This window comes from Oryctolagus cuniculus, chromosome 1, assembly GCF_964237555.1.
Source record: "Oryctolagus cuniculus chromosome 1, mOryCun1.1, whole genome shotgun sequence".
NCBI lineage: Eukaryota > Metazoa > Chordata > Mammalia > Lagomorpha > Leporidae > Oryctolagus > Oryctolagus cuniculus.
In genome coordinates this window covers 113,338,720-113,362,820 of record NC_091432.1, presented here as the reverse complement: position 1 = coordinate 113,362,820, position 24,101 = coordinate 113,338,720, and the positions used below count along the sequence as shown (strand labels likewise).

The window sequence follows — 24,101 nt, the reverse complement described above, 5'->3', positions numbered from 1 at the left end:
CCTTGCACATGCTGTCGTGATGAGAGAGAGCTGGCTAACCCAGACATCTTCCACTATGCTTGGCGCTGGAATGATACCAGGGTGGCGACACTGGCTATCTCCTGCTGATAAGATGCTGGGCCAGGCAGGGAAATACACTTTCGATTAGCTACAAGGGAAAACGGGGAGGGAAAAGTAACTATTGCTTAATACGTGCAGTTGGTGTAACTGACAAATCTTCAAACCTGAGTTCCACTCTGGGGCAGACAAGAAATACCTTGGCTGCATATGCACACACTCATCCGATCCACCCAGTCATAGCCTCTTCGTGGACAGAGGCTGAGGTCCGCTCATCTTTGGTCGCCAGGACTGGACAAGGTGCCTGGCACGTAGCAGGAGGCAGTGGCAGAGGACTCGGTCATTATTAAACAGAACTGAATCAAATAAAAAGGAAGATGGTCCCTTGGCCTACGGATGACCTAAGAATTCTCTTTTCCTATCTGGAAAGGAAGAAACAGGCCAGGCAGATCCACAGCCCTTCAGGTATGCCCTTGGGGCTGTGGCAGGAGAGGACCCTCTTTTGTGCCCAGCAGGCACCAAGCAAGGCGGGCTGCCGGGAGGGGGCGGGGGCCACCCCAGTGGGCTGGATCTGGCTTCCTGCACCTCCCTCATAGGCTCCCCTTCCCATGGGGTGCACAGCTGTCCTGGGTGTCAGGGCGGCCCCTGGAAGAGGCATCCACAGCCGCCAGTGGCGTCTGTCTCTCCACCCCAGCCCCGCTTCTCCAGCTGCTTTTTGGAGCTCATCAAATATCATTTCCATATGAAGTAGCGACTTGAGTGTTGTAATTACACTGTCAGAAATTGGCCTCGGTGCTGTGATTAGCGCTCCCATCCTCTGTTCCCTGGGAAGCCGGTGAGTGCTGAGGGCCGGGGAGGCGCCCTGGGGAGCTGCAGCTGGGAGGCCCGGGAGGCCCCGCTTACCAGGATGGTGGTGACGACCAGGGTGGTGTTGAAGAGGCTGTCGGAGATGTTGGAGGCGTAGAGGCGGCTGTCCATACTGAGGCCTTCCGCCACGTGCCACTGGCCGATCTGAGGAGAGCAATGGAGACAGAGGACTGGGAAGAAAGGGGCCAAGGAGGAGACTGGGTGGGCTGTGGGCTCCAGGGCTGCGAGGCGCCCAGGGGCCGGGCCCCTGCTGTGGGCTGGGCTGCAGGTGAGTCTCGGCAAGAGGGAGGGGCGTGGGGCACGGAGCAGGGGGTGCTGGATGGAAGAGGGGGCACCTGTGGAAGTAAAGGAAGTGAGGAAGGTAGCCTCGGAGAGGAACAGAGAACAACCGATGAGGAGCAGGACGTGGTTCAGGGCAGCTCTCGCACACGGGGAACCACATCGGTCTGAGGCAGGAGTGGGCCACACGGCCCCTCTGCTCTGGCCTGCCTGGCACAGCGCTGCCGGCCTCCGTGAGAAGCACGGGGCATCCTGGAGAGACTGGAAATACTGGGACCTTTGGTAAATGTTTGCGGCGTGGTTGCAGGGCTGGAGGAGTGCATGCGGGGAAGACCCAGAAGAGGGAGGTTGATTCACCTGCTCACTGTGAGAACCCATGCAGTACTCACATCGCTGAGCCTGTTCTCCCCGCTGTCAGCGGGGAGGGAAATGCATGCCACGCCTTACGGAGCTGACTGACGCTCAGTATTCACCCAGACCTCACTGTGCAACCTCAGCAGAGCTACCGAACCTCTCTGAGTGTGTGTTCGTCTGTGAAATGGGACTGATCCAGACATTTCTTTGGGTCATGAGGAGCTATTTTACGTGGCACTCACTGAATGTTATTTTTTTTTTTTTATTTTTGATAGGCAGAGTGGACAGTGAGAGAGAGAGACAGAGAGAGAAAGGTCTTCCTTTGCCGTTGGTTCACCCTCCAATGGCCGCCGCTGCAGCTGGCGCACCGCGCTGATCCGATGGCAGGAGCCAGGAGCCAGGTGCTTCTCCTGGTCTCCCATGGGGTGCAGGGCCCAAGCACTTGGGCCATCCTCCACTGTACTCCCTGGCCACAGCAGAGAGCTGGCCTGGAAGAGGGGCAACCGGGACAGAATCCAGTGCCCCAACCGGGACTAGAACCCGGTGTGCCGGCGCCGCAAGGTGGAGGATTAGCCTAGTGAGCCGCGGCGCCGGCTGTCACTGAATGTTATTTCCAAAGCAGGCATTTCGTCCAGATGCCCACATCCCCTGTCGGGTGTCCGAGTCCGAGTCCCAGCTTCCTTGACGGCAACACCCTGCCGTGCTGGCCCGGGAGTCAGTGGCGCCAGCTCGGGTAATTGGACTCCTACCGCCCGGACTGAGTTCCTGGCTCCAGCCTCGGCCTAGCCCTGCCCATGAAGGTCACTGACCAGTAAGCCCCTGGATGGGTGCACAATCTCTCTCAAATAAATTACTGACTTTTCTCTTTATTTTATTTTATGGTGGTAAGAGCGTTTAACACGGATCTACTCTCTTAACAAGTGCTTAAGTGTACAATGCTTATCCTATTGTCTTAATCACCTGTAGGAGGAAAAATACACTACTTACTTAGCTCCCCATTCTACAAGTTATCCAAACCCAAACTCAACAGCAGTGGAAGGCTGTATTTCATTTTTATTTACGTGAGAGGCAGGGAGAAAAACCGCATCCTCTGGTTTACTCCCCAACGCCCACAATGGCTGGGACTAAGCCAGGGCCAGAGCCGGAAGCCGGGAACTTGGTCTGGTCTCCCACCCGGGTGGAAGGCACACATCACCTGAGCGTCATCATTGCCTCCTGGGGTCTGCACTGGTGGGAAACTCGAGGCAGGAGCTGGAGCTGAGACTCAAACCCAGACACACGGATGCAGGCTGTGGGTGTCTTCACCACTAGTCTAACTGCCTGCTCTAATGGCGAGCTTTGAGATTGTTTGTTTTCCCAGGGGAAGTCCTTCTACATTATATATAAATATAGAATATGTAAAAATTACATATAAATAATACATAAATATAAATCACATAAATAATACATGAATATGTAACGCCCATGCATTAAGCCCCTGTGTATCGCTCTAGCTGGAGTCCCTGGCAAATCATCTGCGCCTCTGTGTTTCCAGTGGGCAGCAGCAGAGACGGCGACAGCTGGCTGGAAACCCAACAAAAGGCACTCCTCCACCTCTGGCAGCATCGCCAGGCGCCAGCGGCAGCTTCCCTGGGAAGCCCTCATGAGTTCCACACACACCAAGCGGCTCTACCCCTCGGAGCTGGGCCCTGGGTTCCCCTGTGGAGGCTTGAGCAACACTAAAGACGTGGCTCACCTCTGGCCGCCACACCCCCACTCTGGGTGCACAGAAACCAGTTTTCTGCCTTCAGGATGAAGGTGGAGTGTGTTGAGGGCAGGGCTGACCCAGGATGACCCTAGCCCACCAGCAGGGAGTTCTCACTGGCCTCCAGTCCCAGGCAGGAGCCTCAGGGGCCCCACAGGTGGGCCTCTCAGGTAGTAACGGGGCGATGACCTCTGTGAATTGTCCATGCCTTTGTAAGGATGCTGCCTGGGCAAGGGTGCGCTGTTTCCTCCACCTCTGCATGGGCAGAACACTGCTGTACATGCTCATGCTCCTTTTGGTTTGCAAGTAGTGTCACCCATAGCCCAAGAGTGAGACCCATTTTACAGATAGAGAAACTGAGGCCAAAATAAGCAGCCACCCAACTCTCCTGACTGAGGCCACACAGCCCAGCAACTGAGAGGCCTGCGTTTTAAGCCTTGTGCTCTTAACCTTGGAAGAGGTTAAGGCCTCCCAGAGAAGCCTGCACGGCCATCCTGCCTGATGTTTCCAGTGTTCTCTTGCACTTCGTGTTTGCCTGTGCACTTCCCGCACTAGCCTGTGTGACTCATGGCAGCGAGGGCTGGCCTTACTCATGCTCGCACTCCAGAACCTTGCTCAGAGACTGGCCTTGGAAGCTGCATTGCCTACTAGCAGAGCACTGTAGTCGGTCAGGCGTGGGCAGAAGGCAGGAGAGCCTTCCTCAGGCCTCTGGAGCTCCTCCAAGGTGGCTACAGGGGCCCAAGCACTTGGACCATTTTCTGTTGCCTTCTCAGGCGCATTAGCAGGGAGCTGGGGGCAGTGGAGTAGCCGGCACTCGAGCCGGTGGTGCCCATATAGGATACCAGCACTTCAGCCTGCAGCTCAACCCACTATGCTACAGTGCCAGCCCCGCCCCTATGGTCTCTTCAAGGGGCCAGTTAAGCCTTGTTATTGTCCAAGCTTCCCCTTCCTCCTCATCTCTCTGCAGGGGAAGCAGGGGGCTTGAGCGGTGGGCTGCTGGATAAAGGGGAGAGGGCCATAGCTACTGGACATCTGTGGGATTAGACTGTCATGTTCTATCATCTCTGAGTTCTTCCATCACTGCTTTGGAATAGCTACAGTGTCTCTGTTTTATTTAGGAAGAAACTGCGGCTGAGAGCTGTCCAAGGACTTGTCTAACAGCATCCACCAGAAGGCACGACTCTGAGCCCAGACCCGTCCGACTTCTCAGTTTGTGATCTTTCTCGTCCCTACTGCGTCTCTTAGGGTGGGGATGCTAACGCGCTTTCACTTAAGCAGGCCACACTAACCAGACAATGGCTTCAAGTGCCTCGGCCAACCAGGAAGAACCACAGATACACAGCTTTCTTACCCTTGGCCTTGACACTCCACAAAGCCAGATGAAATTCTTGTCCTTGTGGAGCCTCAGTTTCCCTGTGTTCAAAATGGGTATTATTTTCCCCTGATGGTGTCCTAGGCTGGAGGGGCCACATTTGGACAGAAGGAACTTGAAAAGCAAGGGGGCTGGAAGTCAGCATTTGGATGGTGGGGACAGGACTGAACTTCCTAGCACCCTCTTTGTCACTCACACCCACACTTTGCACCAACAGAGCCGGGGAGACTTCACACCTGCCTGCCCATCTTCCCGCCTCCTCACCAACCACCTGCTCTTAAGAGGCTCCAGCCCCAGACTCCCTGATCCTACCCAAGCCACAAGCCAGGTTCCCATAAAACCCTGGGATAGAAATGATTTATCCAGAGCCAGATCTGACAGCCTGAGCAAGGCACCCTTCTGGTCCCACCTCTGGGGACATGGCAGAGACACTAATTAGTTCCCAAGCCCCAGTCAGGAAACCAATCTCCCACCCACCCCCAAGACATTCATAAACTCATCAGATACAACAAAGTGGCTTGGCAGCTACTACCAGGCACAATCTAACTGCATAAAGGTAGTGGTGGGGAGAGGGAGAGCCAGAGCCAGGCACCCTGGGATACAGGCTAATTGCCCCACCCACTGGGCACCTCGATGCCACACACATGCCAGGGGTGGGCAGGAGATACAGCTCTCATCAGCAACAATCTGTGGCTGTGCCTCCAGCCAAATCCCCTTGCCCCACCCTGCTGACACCTGCCCCCAAAGCTTCCTGTAGGAACAAGCTGTTTTGCACGCAGTCTTCACGTGCCCACATGTGCAGCCTGCATCTCGCTTCCGATAACACGTCTCCTTGGCTCTCCCTGTACTTTGTCTGCCCCACTTCTTCCAGGGCAGAAGCCACAGGGTTGCAATGAAAGTAGGAGAGAGGAAGGATTTGGATAGGGCTACCATGGGCCTATTCATCAACTTCATGCAGATAAGAACAAAGCACCTGGGGCTGGCGCTGTGGCGTAGTGTGGGTAAAGCCGCCGCCTGCAGTGCCGGCATCCCATACGGGCGCTGGTTCGAGTCCCTGCTGCTCCACTTCTGATCAGCTCTCTGTTATGGCCTGGGAAAGCGGTAGAAGATGGCCCCAGTCCTTAGGTCTCTGCACCCGTGTTGGAGACCTGGAAGAAGCTCCTGGCTCCTGGCTTCGGATCAGCACAGCTCTGGCCGTTGCAGCCATTTGGGGAGTGAACCAGCAGATGGAAGACCTCTCTTTCTCTCTGGCTCTCCTCTCTCTGTGTAACTCTGATTTTCAAATAAATAAATAAATCTTAAAAGAAGAACAATGCACCCACCCTAGGTGGATGTAGCTCTGCCAGTTCACAGCTGCACCTGCAAAGTGCAGGCTGGGTGTCAGTTCCTGCTTGCTCACCTTTGAACACTGCATGACCTGCTCCACCAGCGCAGTGGCCCCGGAGTTGGAGGATCTGGGTTTAACCTGGCTTCTCTCAGGATGAGCTGTGTGATCTCAGGGAAGCTACTGAATCCCTCTGAGCCTCAGGCTCCCCCCTCTATAGAATCGGGGTGAAAGTAGTCATTGTGATCCTAGAGGGTTCTTAAGGAGATGAGATGAGATGGTGCATGTGCCATGTACTGTGTCAGCATTCGTTAATCTTATGCCATAGCCTGAGACAGAAGGTAAGATCTCGCCTATGTTCACCAAAGGGCTTTGCATTGTGGACTTGAGTTTGTTAGACAGATGTGGCTGGCATCACAAAGTCTGGTTTCTAGACCAGCAATAGAAATGCAGGCCTTCATAGTGACTAAGTCAGAAACTCTAGGATAGGGCCCAGCAGACTGCTGAAGCAGGCCCTGCAGGCGACTCTGAGGGGCTGCATTCCTGCCGGACAGAAAGAGCAGCCCTGGTGACAAACAGGGTGACAGGGAGAGGCAAGGGTGTGGGGACTCAGTGACTGACAGCCTACCTGTGGAGAGTGAGGGGTGTCAGGTTCTTCTGGGAAGAGAGACCGCGATGGGAAGTATTTGCCAATCTGTGTGGGGTAAGCACTCCCACTGCGGCTCATCTCACGTCCCCAGCACGACGCCGCCGAGCGCAGAGCTGGGAAGAAGATGTGGCCCTGGGGCTCTCCCTAGCTGGGGCGCACTGGCTCCGGCACACCACCACCATAGCCCACTGGCCACAGAGAGGCTTCAAGTTTAGGCAGAGTGATCTCATTGCTACTTCACTTTATTAGGGAGCAGTAAGTTAATAATCTACCCAAGTCACCAGGATGGTAAGAGGGGAAACTAGGATGCAAAACAACCACGCTCGTTCACGGGCATCACAATATTTAAAGCAAAGGTGCAGCGCATCCCACTGCTGGGTCTCACTTTACAACAGCGGTGATTATTCAAATAGGAAAGTCTGACTACAACTGACGCAGGTGAACGTCACTGACAGAGGATGTGTCTGCACCAGCGCCGTAAGCCTCACTCACGCAGCGTCCCCGAGGGACACAGGCCTACACGAGCTCCTAATAATCTCACTCCTCTAAGCCTTACATTCCGGAGATTTAAATTGTGTCTCCAAAGCACAATTTCCAAAGCTCCTTTCCAGAGAAGTCACGCGTTCCTCTGGCCTCTGATGCAGCGTGGACTCCTACACCTGCACATGCAGTCGCTATCCTGTGCTGTGCTGTGATGCTGCCAGGGTGGGGGTGAGGGAGGAAGGGCTACTGCCACGTGCAGGGCCATTTTGCCTGCATCACTGTTGTTAGTTCATGCGTTGGCTTTTCTTAGTGGTTGTTGCTTTTCTCACCGTGGGCTGAGGACAGCTCTTTCTGGAGTCCTACCCTTCCAGGAGCTGTGTGTAAGACCCTTGGGTGGAGTGGCAGGAACTGAAACATGAAAGAATTGCTTGGAAAGAAAGCTTAGCTATGGAGCCCAAGGGGCTGTAGCGACGGGCTCCAAGGCCTGGACAGGGGCCACCCAGAGTCCTGTGGAAAACTGAATGCATGCCAGAGACCTGGTCTGCGGTGTGGTCCCTGGTCCCGAGAGAGCTGGCCACTCCCCCAGCACCTCACCTCTGGTCAGGGGCGGTGACCACCACAGGAGTCCTCTGCTGCTTCCTGATGGAGCTGTGCTCAGTCGCTGGCTATCAGGAGCCCTGCACCGGCATCTGGTACTGGGACCCCAGCCAGTGAGTCAGCCCCACCCTCCTCAGCCTCCATTCCAGTCCAGGCTCCCATTGACCCTCCCGGGACCAGAACCCACTCCGAGTCTGTTCCATTCTTTACAAGCAGCAGGCAGCTGTCACCACCAAGTCTCACCCTGAGCACCCAAACCTCACAACCGGGGCTGATGGACAGGGGCCAGACTCCTCACCATGTGCCGCAAGGCCCCATGAGTCCTGCCCTCTGCCCATCCTCCACCCTCATCCCACGCTACCTGTGTGCCAGGCACACCTGGCCTTCTGCACGTGTTCATAGGCAAGAAGTTCCCTCCTGCCAGTCTCCACACATGCCTTGCCCTGCCTGGAACGTCCCCTGCTCCACAACCCTTGGCCCTCTCTGTTGGAAGAGATAAAGCTTTATGGGAACACAGCCATGCCCACCCACGAGTGCCGACTGCGACCACTTCCATGACAGTAGAATTGCTTCTTGCACTGGCCTGCAAAGACCACAGATTTACCATCTGACCCTCAGAGAGAAAGTCCGCCACACCCTTAGTCTACACCTCTACTCCTTCAGCCTTAGCCCAAAGATCACTTCCTCCAGGAAGCTTTTCCTTACTGAAGTCGAACTCCTCCCAGAAGCCTATGTTTCGCTCCTTCAGAACATTCATGAACCTGACTGTTGCCTACTGCCTGTGTCTCGTGACTGCACGAGCTTCCCGAGAGCAGCAGTCCCAGGTGAGTTTGCCAGCCTTTTTTCTCCGGAGCCTGGCCCTGGGCCTAGCCTACTGCACATGCTCAATGAAACCTAGTTGAGAAAGTGCACCAGGAAATGGGCATGTATTATCTCATTTAGTCCTCAGCATCTCTATGAGGGGTAGATATTTTCATATTTGTTTTACAGATTTTAAGAAGTCCTTAGTCCCAGCAAAGTGCGACAATGAATGCAGCCACAGTCACATGTGGCTCAGTAAATACCTGGACAGAAATTCAAACCCATGCTCGCCCCATCCCCAAAGTATATGTTTGTTTTGGTGCAAAAAACTTATATGCATATTAGTCTTCTCGCAATACACATTTTCCACATATTATGAAAAGCATTTGTGGCACCAAAACCAATGCGTATTTCTCATTCGATTCATTCATGAACGGCTGGGAATGCAGGTGGTGGTGGTGGGGTAGGCTCCTCACCACGGTGCTGCTTTGCTACAGGGAGTGCAGATGACAACGCTGGGAGCAGGCCCAGCACAGAGCTCACAAGTCCCTTCCCCTCTCTGCTTTCTTCCTGGCCACAGCAGCTGGGCCCCTGACCCGCTCCTGCAGCCCAGCCCTGGAGGCCCAGGGACTCATCCAATCATTGTCCCTGGCACCCATGGGCCCTGCAGCCGCCTGAGGAGGAACCCTGGCAAGCGGAGCCTGCAGGCTCACAGCCCTCTCACTCTTGCTCCCTCAGGGCTGTCATTTTGCCACTTTGTTCTCTCTCGAGGAGGTAAAAAGGGATTCATTTGTCAAGCCCTGAGGGATTTCCTTGCATCCCGGCCTGCCTCTGTGGGTGTACACACGGCGCGGTAACACCGAACGTTTGATGTACGATTAGATGATTGTTCTGTGCACTCGGCGCTGCCTGGATCCAGCGGGCGAGTCCTTCTGCTCCAGAGTCAGGTTTTGCAAATGCGTGTATTGATCGCCTTGGCAGGCGGGCACCCCGCCATGCACCTTGCTTACATCAGCCTCCCAGCTGCTGCCTAACAGCCCTGTTCTCATGCCCACCTGAGAAGCGTCGGCTTCAAGCAGGCATTTCACACCACAGTAACAATGCCTGATGCAGGGACTCTCATGCAGGCTTTTGTGGAGTGAATGAAAGAAAGAAACAGAGCTAAGACTCAGAGATGTCAAGCAAGCTGCTAAGGACCACACAGCTCAGAGAGAATGAAACGGACTGTGAACTCACACCCTCTTTTCTACTGAACCACCTGGCTGAGTCAGGGCAGCTGTGGGCTACGGTGGCTCTCAGACCTGTGCCCTGAACCGTGAACTTGTTGGGGAGTACAGCCCTGAAGGGTGTCCACCAAACAGCCCGTAGGAGGGGTCCAGACAAGGGCCCAGAGTGATTGTTGAGGAGGCTGGCACAGGAGACGGCAGGGGGAGCCCACATTTTCTTTCCTTCTCTGCCATGCATACGCCGTCCAACCTGGGGCAAGTCACGTGACTTTTCTGAATTCTCCTCATTTGTAACCTGGAAATGCATGAACCTCCCCCTGATAAGGCAAATGGGATAATGGCCCTGATGGCTTCCGACCAGTCATAATGAGCCATGGAACACTAGCTAACGGGGATGATCAGGAGGCAGTGTGGCTGATCAACTACCCCGCCACTTACTCCGTGGCTGTGGGAAGTCACTCTTGGCTACCTGTAAGAAAAGGATCACCTCCCTCCTCCCTTCACTGGGATGATCTGAGGCCATCACAAATATGACCAAAGTCTAAGTTCTTTGCATGTTCCTCCTGTCTCAGATCCCTGTTTTCTGGGGCCATCAGAAGTTGGATGAACCATAACCGATGACCCATCGTCTCCAACCTCAGTTTCAGGCTTGTGAGTGGCCTTTCCCACTAGGAACGATGCCTACAGTAATTTATTAGCATCTCCTTAAGGACACAGAGCTGACATTGACCTATGGGCAGGGAAACTGAGAGAGAGGCAAGCAACATGATGGCCAGAGGTCCCGGGAGGGAACTCAGGATGAATTAGGGCTGCAGAGTCTCCATAGTGTAGCTGTGTACCTTGACGTGAGACCAGCTGAAAAGACTCGACAGGCAAGGCTTCGTGGTGAACACCTGACACGAAGGAGTCAGCGCTTACTGTACTGAAACACTGGAATCCAGTATTTCCAATCAGAGGAGTTTAGTTCACGGGGGTGACTGGGTCATGAGCAAGCACCCAACTGAGAGTCTAGGGAAGAAAGGGAGCTGCTGAAGTCAGCCAGAGGAAGAGGAGCCATCAAAATAAATGCATGCGTGCAGAATGCTGCAAAAATTCAGATCAGAGATCGGCAATGGCAAATGCCAGAGCGAAGAGCTCAAGAATGAGTCCAAGGAAAGCCGGGAAGACGCCACAGAGAAGGAACACAACCTGATCTGTATTAAGCTTGCAACTCAGTTGCTGCAAGGCATGTTTTAGTAAATTGTGGGATGAAACCCATTAGCGGGTTCGGAGACAATGAAGTAGGTCCAGTCCAACACTTAAAAACAGGATCTATATCCAGCCTAGACAACAGTGCCACACCATGTAGCAGGGGTAACTTGTATTGTAAGCCCTGGTTTCAGTTACTTCTAGGTGAGTGTTTATTGGTGTCTTGAATTGCAACCTAAATGCAAACCAGGCTCCCAAAGCGTACAAGGGATTCCAGCCTCCTACCTGCGTCATCAGCCCCCAGCAGAGTAGCCGGAACATTAACTGAGACTTAGTAAGTATATTTGTGGTAGCAATGAGCTCCTGCCTGGTCACGTGTTGCAACTAAAGGACTGAAGGAAGATTATACAAGCTAATATTTTCAAACATTGACCACATACCAAATACTGGACTAAACACTTTGTATGTGTTATCTCCTCTGATCTTTGTACCCACACTACAAGGGAGGCACTTCTATCATCCTACTTCACAGACAAGAATACTGAGACTCAGAAGTTGGGTTTCTTGCCTAAAGTTCTACAGTCAACACAGATTCAGACCCAGACAGGACCACTACACCGTAGTGCTCCCAGGATATTAACTTTCCTGGGCTGTGACTATCTGGTTAAATATCCAATAAGCATTTGAAGCATTATTCTTCCACTAGTATTTGTTATGAATATTCTTTCTTTTTTTTTAATTTGACAGGTAGAGTTAGAGACAGTGAGAGAGAGAGACAGAGAGAAAGGTCTTCCTTCCATTGGTTTACTCCCCAAATGGCCACTACGGCTGGTGCTGGACGTATCCGAAGCCAGGAGCCAGGTGCTTCTTCCTGGTCTCCCATGCAGGTGCAGGAGCCCAAGCACTTGGGCCATCCTCCACTGCCTTCCCGGGCCACAGCAGAGAGCTGGACTGGAAGAGGAGCAACCGGGACTAGAACCCAGTGCCCATATGGGATGCCGGCGGCCCAGGTGGAGGATTAACCAAGTGAGCGATGGCACTGGCCCCCATGCTATGAATATTCTTGCCTGAGAGTCCACTCCTGAACATGGCCTTCGCTTTTCCTTGCCTTTGATTCCAACTGCCACATTCGGAAGTGGATCAAATAAACTTGGAGGAAAGGAGTGCGGAGTGCAGAGGGAGATGTGAGGCTTCAGGAGTTCCCACTTCCCGACCTGACTCTGCCATCGACCACCATGGCCTCTGGGAGCCGTCGTTCGGCTTTGCCACACTCCCCTTCCCCTGGGGTTGTCCATTCACCCATCACGCGTCAGCCTAAACAACTCCTCCCTGGGGATGCTCTTCCCAACCCTGACTCAGGGCCCCTGCTGCTGCAGGCACTCAGGCACGGTGCCCTGGATGGCTCCTTGGTAGTACTCATCACACTTGCGCTCACACACAATTACCTAGGTAACGAGTCGTTCAAAGCCGGCTCTCCCATGAGACACATCATGCCATCAGTGATGAAATTCCACCTTGTCCATCATCATCTCCCCAGTGCCTAGCATGAAATCAGCACTCCCTAAATGCTTGGTGAAAACATGAATGAACTCCCCTTGTGGTTCCAGGTCCCAGGACAGTGCCTGGCCTCAATGCGTGCTCAATGAATAGCTAGTGGATTGAGTTGTGAAACTCCTTTGAGCAAGGCACTTCCTTTAAGTCTTCAGTTACCTTTACCCATAAGAGAAGAACAGCGGTTAGTCTCTTCTGGCTCAAGCAGGGATTCCTGGAAGTGCTAAATGTATTTATAACATTGGTTTAACTTTTCAAAGCGCCTTGGTGCAGAGCCCAGGAGAGACAGGCATAAAAGGCACAACACAAACAGGTCTCAGACCAGTGACTGCACAAAGCCACTGGAAGACAGATGTCCACACGTGCAGGTGGAGGCCCCTCTCCAGCCTGTCACAGGCTCTCTGAGCCTCACAAAGTGAAGGCAGTCACAGGAAAGATGGAACAGATGTGTGGGCCCAAGGAACAGAAAGAAGGACAAAAAGGAAGAGGCTTTAGAAGGATTTATGCCCAACAGATGGAAGACTTCCTAACAGTGAGAGTTTTCTGAGACAGAACAGAACATCCCTGTAGTTAGTAAGTTCCCTGACGCTGGAGACATTCAAACACAGACTCTCCTGCACGAGAATGTATTTGCAAGACTCTAAGCACCCAGGTCCAGAGGAGTTGCATTATTTGCCTTGGCCCCAGGAGTAGACTCTAGGTCCCGGTCTACCCCAAGGGAACCGGGAGGAAGGCTGGACACTAGGGGGCAGATGCAGCCCTGGGTGCTGTGAGAAAACAGGAAAGCAGGAGCACGGGGCAATGAGCGCAGAGAGAAAAGGCCACTGGACGGAAACCCGAGCTGTCCGGGTTTACTCATTGCTGGTACCTGCTCCTGGCTGGACGTCACGAGAGCTGATTCCTTTTTTTTTTTTTTTTTTTTTTTTTGACAGGCAGAGTGGACAGTGAGAGAGAGAGACAGAGAGAAAGGTCTTCTTTTGCCGTTGGTTCACCCTCCAATGGCTGCCGTGGCTGGCGTGCTGAGGCCGGCACACCATGCTGATCCGATGGCAGGAGCCAGGAGCCAGGTGCTTCTCCTGGTCTCCCATGCGGGTGCAGGGCCCAAGCACCTGGGCCATCCTCCACTGCACTCCCTGGCCACAGCAGAGAGCTGGCCTGGAAGAGGGGCAACCGGGACAGAATCCGGCGCCCCGACCGGGACTAGAACCCGGTGTGCCGGCGCCGCAAGGCGGAGGATTAGCCTAGTGAGCCGCGGCGCCGGCCGAGAGCTGATTCTTGTTGTTCAGAGCAGTTCTGGTCTACAAAGAGGCGCAGCAATGCATTAGGGGATACGGAGCCTTTGCTCCGAGGGGAAACACAGGGTTAGGTTCCTGCGAGCATCCGCTCACACAGTCTCAGCCAATCAATGCACCCCTTGTTTTACGTGTGTTTCTGCTTACTGCCACCTTCCATGTTACTGTTGGTTCAAGAACACTTAAGTCACGTGAGGACTTCTGAACACATTCTCTTGGTAAGAAGCACCACAGGACACGGCTTCACCACTATTCCTGGGGTCATTTTAAACCAAACGATTGCCAGGAAGAAGCACAAGAAATGCCGCACCAAACAGACTGTGAATAGGACACCTGTTTCTGAGACAAGAAGGCAGAGCGTCACTGGGCCCAGCCTCGGCTGGTCACGTCCTGGATGGCTCTGATTTCGGGCAATTCTGCACATGTCTGCAAAAAGCACTGTTGAGTATTGATTTTGGGGTTATGAACAGATTTTTAGCAAGACATGGACGGAAGGTGCAGACACAGAATCCACAAACAAGGAGAATCAATGGTACTTCTCTGTGAGGGAAGCTTTGTTTGGCTTGTAGGAGACGTGCCAGAAGCCACCACCTCTAGGATGAGAAGCGGCATTTGGTCCAGCCCTCACTCTCCTGCCAAGAAGAAGCCCACGCTGGCTGCTCTTGAGATGCCGGCAATAGAGAGACTCTCGAAGGCAGGCATGGGCTCCACCCACCCTGCTGGGCCCGACTGAAGACGCCACCTCCCAGTGATGCTGCCATGGACATAAAGGAGTCCTCACCAAATTCAGGGTTACAGAAGTGAGCTTTCTCAGAGTGGGGCTCTGAAGACGCTCAGATCTCCTTTCCTTTTGGACAGGTGTATGAAGCGAGGTTTTTGTTTTTTTTCTTTTTTCCTGTCTCTCTCTCTCTCTCTCTCTCTCTCTCTCTATATATATATATATATATATATATAATTTTTTTAACAGGCTGAGTGGATAGTGAGAGAGAGAGAGACAGAGAGAAAGGTCTTCCTTTGCCGTTGGTTCACCCTCCAATGGCCGCTACGGCCGGCACACTGTGCTGATCCGAAGGCAGGAGCCAGGTGCTTCTCCTGGTCTCCCATGGGGTGCAGGGCCCAAGCACTTGGGCCATCCTCCAGTGCACTCCTGGACCACAGCAGAGAGCTGGCCTTGAAGAAGGGCAACCGGGACAGAATCCGGCGCCCCGACCGGGACTAGAACCCGGTGTGCCGGCGCCACAAGGCGGAGGATTAGCCTATTGAGCTGCGGCACCGGCCTGTCAATTTATTTTTAAAAGTATTCATTGATTTTATTTGAGAGGCACAGAAAGAGACACAAAGACCTCCCATTTATTGGCTCACTCCCCAGATGACCACAACAGCCCAGGCTGGGCAGGGGCTGACATCAGGATCCAGGAACCCAATCCAGGTCCCCCACTTGGATGGCAGCGACCCAGCTACCTGAGTCGTCACCTCAGCCTCCCAGAGTGTGCACTGGCAGGCAGCTGCAATCAGAAGTGGAGCTGAGATCTGAACCCAGGCCCTCTGAGCCAGGGTGCAGGTGTCTCAGGCAGCATCTTAACCACGAGGCCAAACACCCACTCGGTTTTTCCTTCCTACATAGGAAAAAACCTCACACCCCCTCTTCTAAGCATTTTCAGGGCAGGATTCCATCGGCCTCGCTCAAGCTGACACGTGGTGTGTGCACGTCAGAACCCATCCGTGGGAAGAGTCAGCTGCACGAGGTCTCTCCCTCCTCCCGGAAGATAGAGAATATTTCAAATTAGCTGCCGAGCAGAGAATTTGTCAGAGACTCAGGCATGCTTGATATTTGTCGTCTTACAAGAAAATTACTGCCAAAGAACATGACACAGTCAGCGCTTTGCCTGGCTCCATTTGTTACTAGCACCAGGAGGAGAAGCATCTCAGGCAAGCAGTTGTACTAACAACACAACTTGGAGCTCTGAGTGGCAGATGCCAACTGAGCTAACATGCATTGCATTCTTTTTTTTTTTTTTTTAATTTGAGAAGCAGAGAGAAAGAGAGTGTGTGCATGCTCCCATCAGCTGGTTCACTCCTCCAAATGCCTGCACCAGCTGGGGGTAGGCCAGGCAGAAGCTGGGAGCTGGGAACCCAATTCGGGTCTCCCTCATGGGTGGCAGGGACCCAAGCACTTGGGTCAGCACCTGCTGCCTCCTAGGATCTGCATTAGCAGGGAGCTGGAGGCAGGAGCTGGAGTCAGAAATTAAACCCAGGAACTTCAATGCGGGCGTCTGAACTGCTAGCCAAATACTCTCTTCCCAAATGAATGGTTTTAGCCGGGGGTCTGGGTTGAAGGAAACTGGTCACTCACTGTCCTCCAGGAACACAAGATCCTGAAGATAGGAAACCCAAGGAAGACAGGCACGACATGGCTTCGGAGCTTCCAATGATGGGCCTTAAGGCTCAGAAGGGTGGTGTGTGGGGCAGAAGGGCTGCCTGGCCTGTGATTCCCCCAGCCAGGGTCGGCCCAGCCACTTTGCCTTTGATGAGGCAACTCCCGATCCGGCTGCAGGGAGAGTTCTGGGCTGCTCTGAAGGTTACTGAGAAGTCACTTACTTCTTCTTTAAATTAAGAAACCAGGAGAAGGGGAATTGGCACGAGGTTTAAAATAGTTGATCTCTTTGAATGTCACAGATTCTTAGAGCTGGAAGGCAGCCCGTCCAACTTGCCTAGCAGCGAATGCACCTGGAAGAGCCACGCTCCCGGGCTGAAAGCCCCCGAGGCCCTGCCTGCTTTGGGGAGGGAAATGGGCCTCTCTCCTGCCGTGTAATGTGTTGGCCCTGCACCACCTGGCTTCCCGCAGCCCTGCTCCCATGCACGTGTGTTCCCCATTCTCACCTCGGCTCAGGAAGCCTTCCCTGGACCCCCAGCCCCTACAGACACAGGTGAGATGGTCTGTGTGTCCCCAAGCTGCCTCCATTGTCGCATTCTCACACTGTTAGCATTCCAGGACCGGGGGCGAGGGGGAGGTCCCTGAGGGTGGGCACTGTACCACCCAGCTGAGGGTGCATGCAGGAGTGAAGGGGGGGCTGCGGTGTGCAGAGCAACCCACCTCACAGGGGCCTGGGGAGGATTGTGGGGACCACACGGGCTGTACCATCCAGGCCTTAAGGAGCTCAAAGCCAGCAAGCACACTTGAGCTCCAGGGCCCTGAGCATTTTGTCATGAGAATCCCCCAAGGCCCCTGCACTCTAGCTTGTTCGAGAGAGTTCCTATGCCACGCCTCCCCAGCGGCACCTGGAATTTGAACATTTGCAATGGCAGGTCCCTGGAACCACTGGCACATTTCTCTCTTTCCATTTTCTCCAGCCCCTGAGGGTTGTGCTTCCCAAGTACATCCAAGGCCTTTGAAGTTGTTGTCCTGTGAGGATTGGGCTGTCTGGTCTCCTGGGGCGGGGCATGGTCAAGGGGCAGGTGAGCTGGCTTAGCGAGGGTGCAGTCTGAAGCACCTGTTCTCTTCCCCATGCTCCCTGACTCACAGGTGCCTGGAGCTTTCTCCCAGAGCACAGGGACTTCCTGCTTAGAAGCTTTGATGCAAAATTCACTGGCTGCCGAAGCTTATCCACACATCAGCCGGCAAACAAATTAGAGCTACTTAAATTTTTGAACATGGGGCTGCTTTTGGGCTGAAGAGCAAGGTTTCAAAATACTGAATTTAAATCTATTTCTTGTAATGTGCCCCCTCACGCTTCCGCCTGCAAGCAGCCCAGGGAGGGCTGCCAGTTCCGAGCGGCTCCTGTCTGCGCCTCTCCAGCCAGCTCATGCCTGGGGGATCCGGAGGAGGCCGAGCAGCTAATTTAGTCTCGCAAAGCTGCCTGCGTCAGTCAGCTCTGAGGAGAGCAGGGCAGGCATGGGCCAGAGGCGTGGGGATTGCAGGTGGCCAGGCTTAGAGAAGATGAGGAAGACGGATGGATCAGAGAGGCTAGGACCAGGCAGTCTGTGCAGGGGCAGGCAGTGTGGAGCAATGGGCAGAGCCCATCATGTATGCCATAATGGGCCCAATATGTATGCCATAGTCCTGGAGTCTCAGTTCTAGCCTGGTGCAGGGCCGAGAACAAGACAAAGCAGAGGTGAGCAAGGTACTCAGGTGCCACCTATCTGGGAGAACCAGTGTCGCCAGCCTTGCTTGGCAGAACTCGACGCTTGCTTCAGGAAGCTTCCCCGTGGCCTCCTGCCTCCTCACTACTCTTCTTCTTCTTCCATCCCTGGCCTCATCCCCTCCTCTAACTGTCCTTTCTGGGCATAAAGACGAGATTCAGAGCTGTGGCCACTCCTGGTAGAGTTCACAGCAACTCAAAGGCCTGCCTAGTGTGGCTCAGACAAGGGCTGCTGTCACCCCCAAAACTGTCCATCCACCCCGATCTTCCCGGAGCACAGTGAGGCCCAGGCACACTCTGCATCGCAGCTGAGAGTCTGCCTGCGGCCACCATAGCGTAAACACCACAGCTTGGAACGAGAGGGATGGGGACAAGGGTGCAGGTGCAGGCGGGAGCCATCTATGGGGAGCACGGCGCCCTCTCCACTGCTCCTCCAGTGCCCTGTGAAGGCAGCGTCCACATAAGACCCCACCCCACAGGCAGGGTGTGCCTAAGGTTTTCTGCTGTCATTCTATGTGTGTTCACTTTTGAAGTGAGGGAAGGGATGTGGAGAGGGGCCAGGAGAGGATCCCACCAGCAAGTCTGCTCAAACTGCCTTCAGGGCAGCAGAGGCCGTGTCCTGGCAGCCTGGCTGCAGAAGCCACGATAAGAAATGAAGCCGCCTTTGCACTGGAGGGTTCCAGACGCCCCTGGGAAGGGCATGGACCTGCCCTGGGTGGGCCGCTGTCAGGCAAGGTAGCAGCAGGGATCAAGGAGAGGCGGCATCATCTCCCAGCAACAGGTGGGACCTGCGGAACCTTGAGGACGTTGGAGCTGGATTCTCCGAGCCTCGACCCCTGAGTTCTGCCTTGCAGGGGTGACATGGAAGAGCCAGCTCAACCATCTTCCTATGCTCGGGTCATTCCTGAAAACCAGCACCTGGAAAGCTGAGTTTAAATCAGGGGTCTTCAAAAACTTCACCAGCAACGCTTATCATGAAGAAACTACCCATGCATTCCAAAATTCCTTCCACCAGAAAAAAAGCCTAACCTTTGATTAATTCTATTTCCCATGAGCTTTCTGAGGAACCCCTCTATCTACTTTGGGAAACAAAACATGGCCGTCTGCTCACTGGCCTTTAACTCACCCAGTCCTGGAGGGCCCTGCCAGTCTCTCCGTTTCCATAGCAACAGAGTTAAGGGGATCAGCGGACCAAGGCCAGGATGGCTCAGACCTAGTTTCTGAGAAAAGTTCATGAGAAAGAACTCTGAATTTGGGAGGGGACAGGGACAAGTGGAGTGACTAATGAGCCCCAAGACCTAAAGTTGAAGATGAATGAAACACTCGAAGACAGATCCCAGCAAGCGAGCTGGTGTGGCGCACAAAGCTGAGTGCTCAGTTTCAGGACTCGGAGTCCCTCGGAGTCCAGCCCTGTACCTTTCAGCCCTCAACTTGGGCCTGGCGTTTTGACAGAAGCCACGTCCTGTTGACAATGGCTACAGGTCGCTGCTTGGGGAAATTAAGAATAAGAGGGCCATAACAATTCCAGCCATGTTCCATCCCTGTGGCCTGTGGTGTTTGCCTTCCTCCCAAAGACCGTAAGCTCTCGAAGGGACCACGATTCTTCTCTCGCACGCCTATCCCTTGATAAGGAGTAAGTGCTCAAAATGTTATGGTCAATTCAGGAAGGAAAGGAAGAATGCACGAAGCAGAATCAAGCTGCTTTAAAACATTTGCAGCGCTGATAAGAAAGAGGAAGTGGACTACCTTGGGTTGCTCTTACAAGGCAGGTTTGACCCAGCAGCTGGAAGAATTTGGAAGAGGAATTTGGAGGTCGCCCTGGAGAGCCATTGAACTTCCCAGGCCTGGCCACGCTCAGGAAGAGGCTGGGGGCTGTCTCTCAAGGACACAGCGGCAAACATTTTCGCGCTGGGTCACAAGATTACAGAAGTCTCGAAGGTCTCCTCCACAGGTTCTGGGTCAATGTTGGGTTGTGAAAAGGCCTTGGACTTCGAAGACCCTAGCCTCGGGCCTGAGGTCTGGCACTTTACTGGCTGTATGACTATGGATACATTACTGTATCTCTCTTTGTTTCAGTCTCTTCTTGTACAAGAGAGGAGAATAGCTTATATGCAGGGTTGACAAAAGGATGAGGAATTTTCAATATGTCTGTATACCATCCCCTGGCACAGTACATCACGTAGGCGACAACAAATGCTAGCTATTATTATTATGTCAGTAGAGTCAGCTTCCTATGTAACCACCGGCAAGCAGGGGAGAGCGTCATGTGAATGTAGTTTCAATAATCCTTAGAGTGAGGCAGGCCGAATGTGGGGGAGTTCCCATCTTCCCCGTACAGAGGAAGAAAACAGAGGTACCCTCCCTGTGATATACAGTGAGCCGATAGAAAAAGTTTATATCTACATCTTTAGCTAGGGATGTCAAACCCCGAAGGCTTAATTAGAGCCTGTTAAGCCATTTCCGATCCTCAGATGAAAGGTGTGCTCATCTTATTACAGCGCTAACAAAGTCGCTTGGGGGCTGCTCAGCATCTCTGATCTTTAGACCAAGTTAAATGAAGGAAATTAAGGACCTTCTAAAGCCGTGCCTTTTTTTTTCTTTCCTAGTCTCTTTCAAAGAGGGTTTCTCCCAAATCAGGAGGGGAGATTATAATATTCTTTCTTTTTATTTTTCAGATGTAGTCAGTGATAGACACACACAAGGCTCCCACCCACTGGTTCTCTCCGCAGATGCACATACAGCAAGGGCTGGGCCAGGCCGAAGCTAAGAAGAGCTGGGCACTCAATCCAGGTCTCCCATGTGGGCAGCAGGGACCCAGCTACTCGGGCATCACTGCTGCATTCCAGGGTGTGCATGAGCGGGAAGCTGAGACTGGGGACAGAGCCAGGACTGAAAACCAGGCACTCTGACGTGGGATGAGGGCACCCCCACTGGTATGCTAACCCATGTGCCTGACAATACTATTCTAATGATGCCTCCCAGGACATCTTCCGGTGAATGAGAAGGGAGAAGTGGGGATGGGAAGTGGAAATATCACGTGGGGGCGTGGCTGCAACACTCCTGCCGACCTCTGTGCCCATAAATAAATAACTGAAAATTGGTCCAGGTTCAGCAATGTCACTTACAGGGCACCCTAAGGAACAGGCACCCCCCAGACTGGCTCCAGTGGGAGTCCCACGGAGTCCCAGGATGGAAAGCCTCCCTGCACAGAAGCCAAATCGTAGTTTTTAAGTGGTTAAAAATAACCCTGAATTTTGAAAGACTACTTTGAAAATGGTAATAATCCTTTAATCAGCCACCGGCAGGGAACGTGGTATTTGGTTCAGACATCTTACCAATTACAACCCACTGAGTCCCTGCATGGCGCTTTCTAAATAATCAAAACCAGCTCTTAATAGTTACTCGCCCAGACAGCAAGAGAAAGAGTAAAACCAGGCCCAAATGAGAAGATGCCCCCACCATCGAAGCCCAGCTCAGAGGGTCTCGGGGCCAGGGGCTGTTCTGCTTTGCAGCAGGTGGCAGCAACGTGACAGACCTGGGCCTGGGGCTTGGGTTTGGGTGGATAGGGCTTGCAGGGAGGTGAGGAAAAGCCCAGAAGGAGACCCAAGAGAATGGAGTTTGGACAAACCCGAGCATCAACCCCAGCTCTGCCTAAAGCCCTTGCTAATCGTGGGACTTGGGCCAAACCCCTCCCTCTTCCCAAGTTTCCTTATGAGATGAGAATTCACCTGCTTTGAAGGGTTGTCCTCAAGATTGGAAGCGACCTGTGCAAAGGACCCCTGTGGTGTCTTCTGGTACATAAAAGGCATCCAAAGGATGTCATTTCCCCTGCTCCTCGTCCCCTTCCCCGGCCCTGCCAGCATCGCTTTGCATGAAATCGGGAGAGTATCAGAGCAGAGACACTGACATCCCGCCCGCTCGGCAAGAGAAGCTCAATTAATTATCACTCCCTAAACCATTCCTTCATCTTGTAATAAGCAGGGGAAGGACACCTGTCAAGAGGCAAAGATTGGGCGGTGATTGGGATGGGATCTGGGGACCAGCGCCACGGAGCTACATCTGTGCTCACGACACACCACACACGGTTTGCACTTGAGATCGCAGGCCTGAGCCAGATAGCAAAGCGGCAGGACAGCCACCAGGTTCGATCAAGAAAATCGGGCAATAAAGAGGATTTTTGCCACGGACTTTAGAGATCCAAGAAGGAGCACCTGTCCCTGAGAGCAGTGGAAGCTCGCTCACACACACACACACACACACACACACTGTTAACCGAATGGTCACCTGGGCAGCAGACTCTAGTCAGTATCAGCTCAAAGAGATGGGAGTGGCAAGAAATTCTTTACAAACACTCCTCTGTGAGGGTGACCTGGGGATCACCTGCACTCTGGCCATGCATCTAGTTCAACTCAGGCAGAACCTGGAATGTACTTGGTTTTATGACATGGAGAGCGACAGCCATGGGGCCTGGGAATGTACATTGACAGCATGTCCCCTGGGCTGTACTCGTGCACTCCTCGGGTCGAGACGCCTGCCCTGGACCACCACTGACGGTCAGCCGCTGCTGAGGGGCAGAATCCCAGGCTGGGCCAGGCTGTGGGGAGTGGAGGGTGGATGCTGCTGGCTGACGATGCTCTTTCTTAATGACTCAGACAACCCTGTGGTCTCACAGCTGGTGGGAGGCAGCCTAAGTGGCGGCTGCCGGAGAAGAGGAATTAAGGTGAAGAGGGACTTTGAACCTCATCAGCTCTCTTTCAAGGGGAGGGCAGGATCGGGGCCACCAGGCAGCTCTGCACAGCAGGTGCTGCTTGATGGAAGGAGTGCTGGGAGTAGAAGCTTTCCAAGGAGCACCTGTAAGGCAAGGCTGAGGTCCTGGGGGAGTTTTGCAGAACCCGGGCTCAGACTCAGCGGAGTAGGGCTGGGGTGGGTGTGAGCACCACGTTCTCCAGCTGCTCCCCGACCGTTCCTCCCCACAGAACCTTCCTCCTTGCTGTGTAAGTGCTCCTTGGAGCGCTTTTCCCTGCCGGCACGACGTTCGGTGTGGGTGTGTTTGCCTGGTAGCTGTCCCTTAGCCACAAAAGCAGACACCCTGTCGGTTTTTAAAGCCTGTCCATAGGAGGCATGGAACAGGTGCCGCTTGAGAGCATGAATGAACGCGCTTCCCGTCACACCCCCAGGTGGATGGCGGTGCGCGGAGAAGTCTGCCTGGCGACTTCACGACCGCCTGGCAGCCTCGCTTCTTCGGGGAATGATGAGCCTGAGGGCACAATCCGAGTCCAGAGCCCACAGGCACAGTGATTCCACCTCGTCCTCCCAGACCAGACTGGCGGCGCAGGGACGGTGTCCTGTCCAGGTCTGAACCCGCCAGGGCCGAGCACAGGGCCTGACACATAGCACAGGCTCAGCTGATGACTCATGGGACAAATCTTGTGATAATCCATCCCCACAGTTTCTGGCTACCTACCTACCCTTGCCCCATTAGACAAGTTACCACTTAGAAGACAGCTATTGCCATTGCTTAAGGTTCACGGAGGGCTGGCCAGAGCTGGGAGGAGCTGTTGGCAGAGCTGGCACCAGGCCTCGGGGGAACCTCTGGGATGTTTTCCTTTTACCCTGCTGTCTTCCGAGTAAGGTGACAAGGGCCCATGCCCAGCATCTTTCCTGGCCTCCTGGAAAGAATGCCAACAGGAGTCTGGGCAGGGCTCCTGGGAGCCTCTGGGATGCAGGGTCGGAGTGGCAGGAGGCAGACGTGACGGGCCTCTACAGCGAGGAGTTTCATCAGCACCACCCGCAGAGCTGGGTGGCCAGATTCACCCGGGGCTCTGACCTAGGTCCACCCAAGAACACTCATGTGGAGCGGAGTTCAAACTACATGTTTAACAAGTTGCCACAGTGGTTCTGATGCATAAGCAGCCATAAGGGTTAAGAACCTGGGCTTCAGAAGGAGACACTTTCGGATCCAAAACCAGCCTTGCCGCAAGTAACTAACTGTTCAAGGACAAGTCAACCAATCTCGCTGAGCCCTTCTATAAATGAGGTTTAATTAAAAGTATCCATCAAGAGCAATTCTGGAGAGGATTAATAAAAGCACCTATTTAGTGGTGTTAAATGAGCAAGCACACACGACATACTTAACGTAGCACAAGGCCCATAGTAAGTTCTTAACAAACCAAGGTTG

The 24,101-nt window shown here is 53.7% G+C and overlaps 1 protein-coding gene across 4 annotated transcripts in view; it reads right to left on the bottom strand.

Moving 5' to 3' along the window:
• Positions 1 to 24,101, bottom strand: part of GRIK4 (glutamate ionotropic receptor kainate type subunit 4) — a 435,012-nt gene that overhangs the window by 75,750 nt on the left and 335,161 nt on the right. For all 4 annotated transcript variants that reach the window (XM_051819416.2, XM_051819403.2, XM_051819421.2 and 1 more), the window contains one exon: positions 961 to 1,068. In XM_051819416.2, coding sequence (XP_051675376.1) covers positions 961 to 1,068 — 108 coding nt within the window. The remainder of the gene's footprint in view (positions 1 to 960; positions 1,069 to 24,101) is intronic.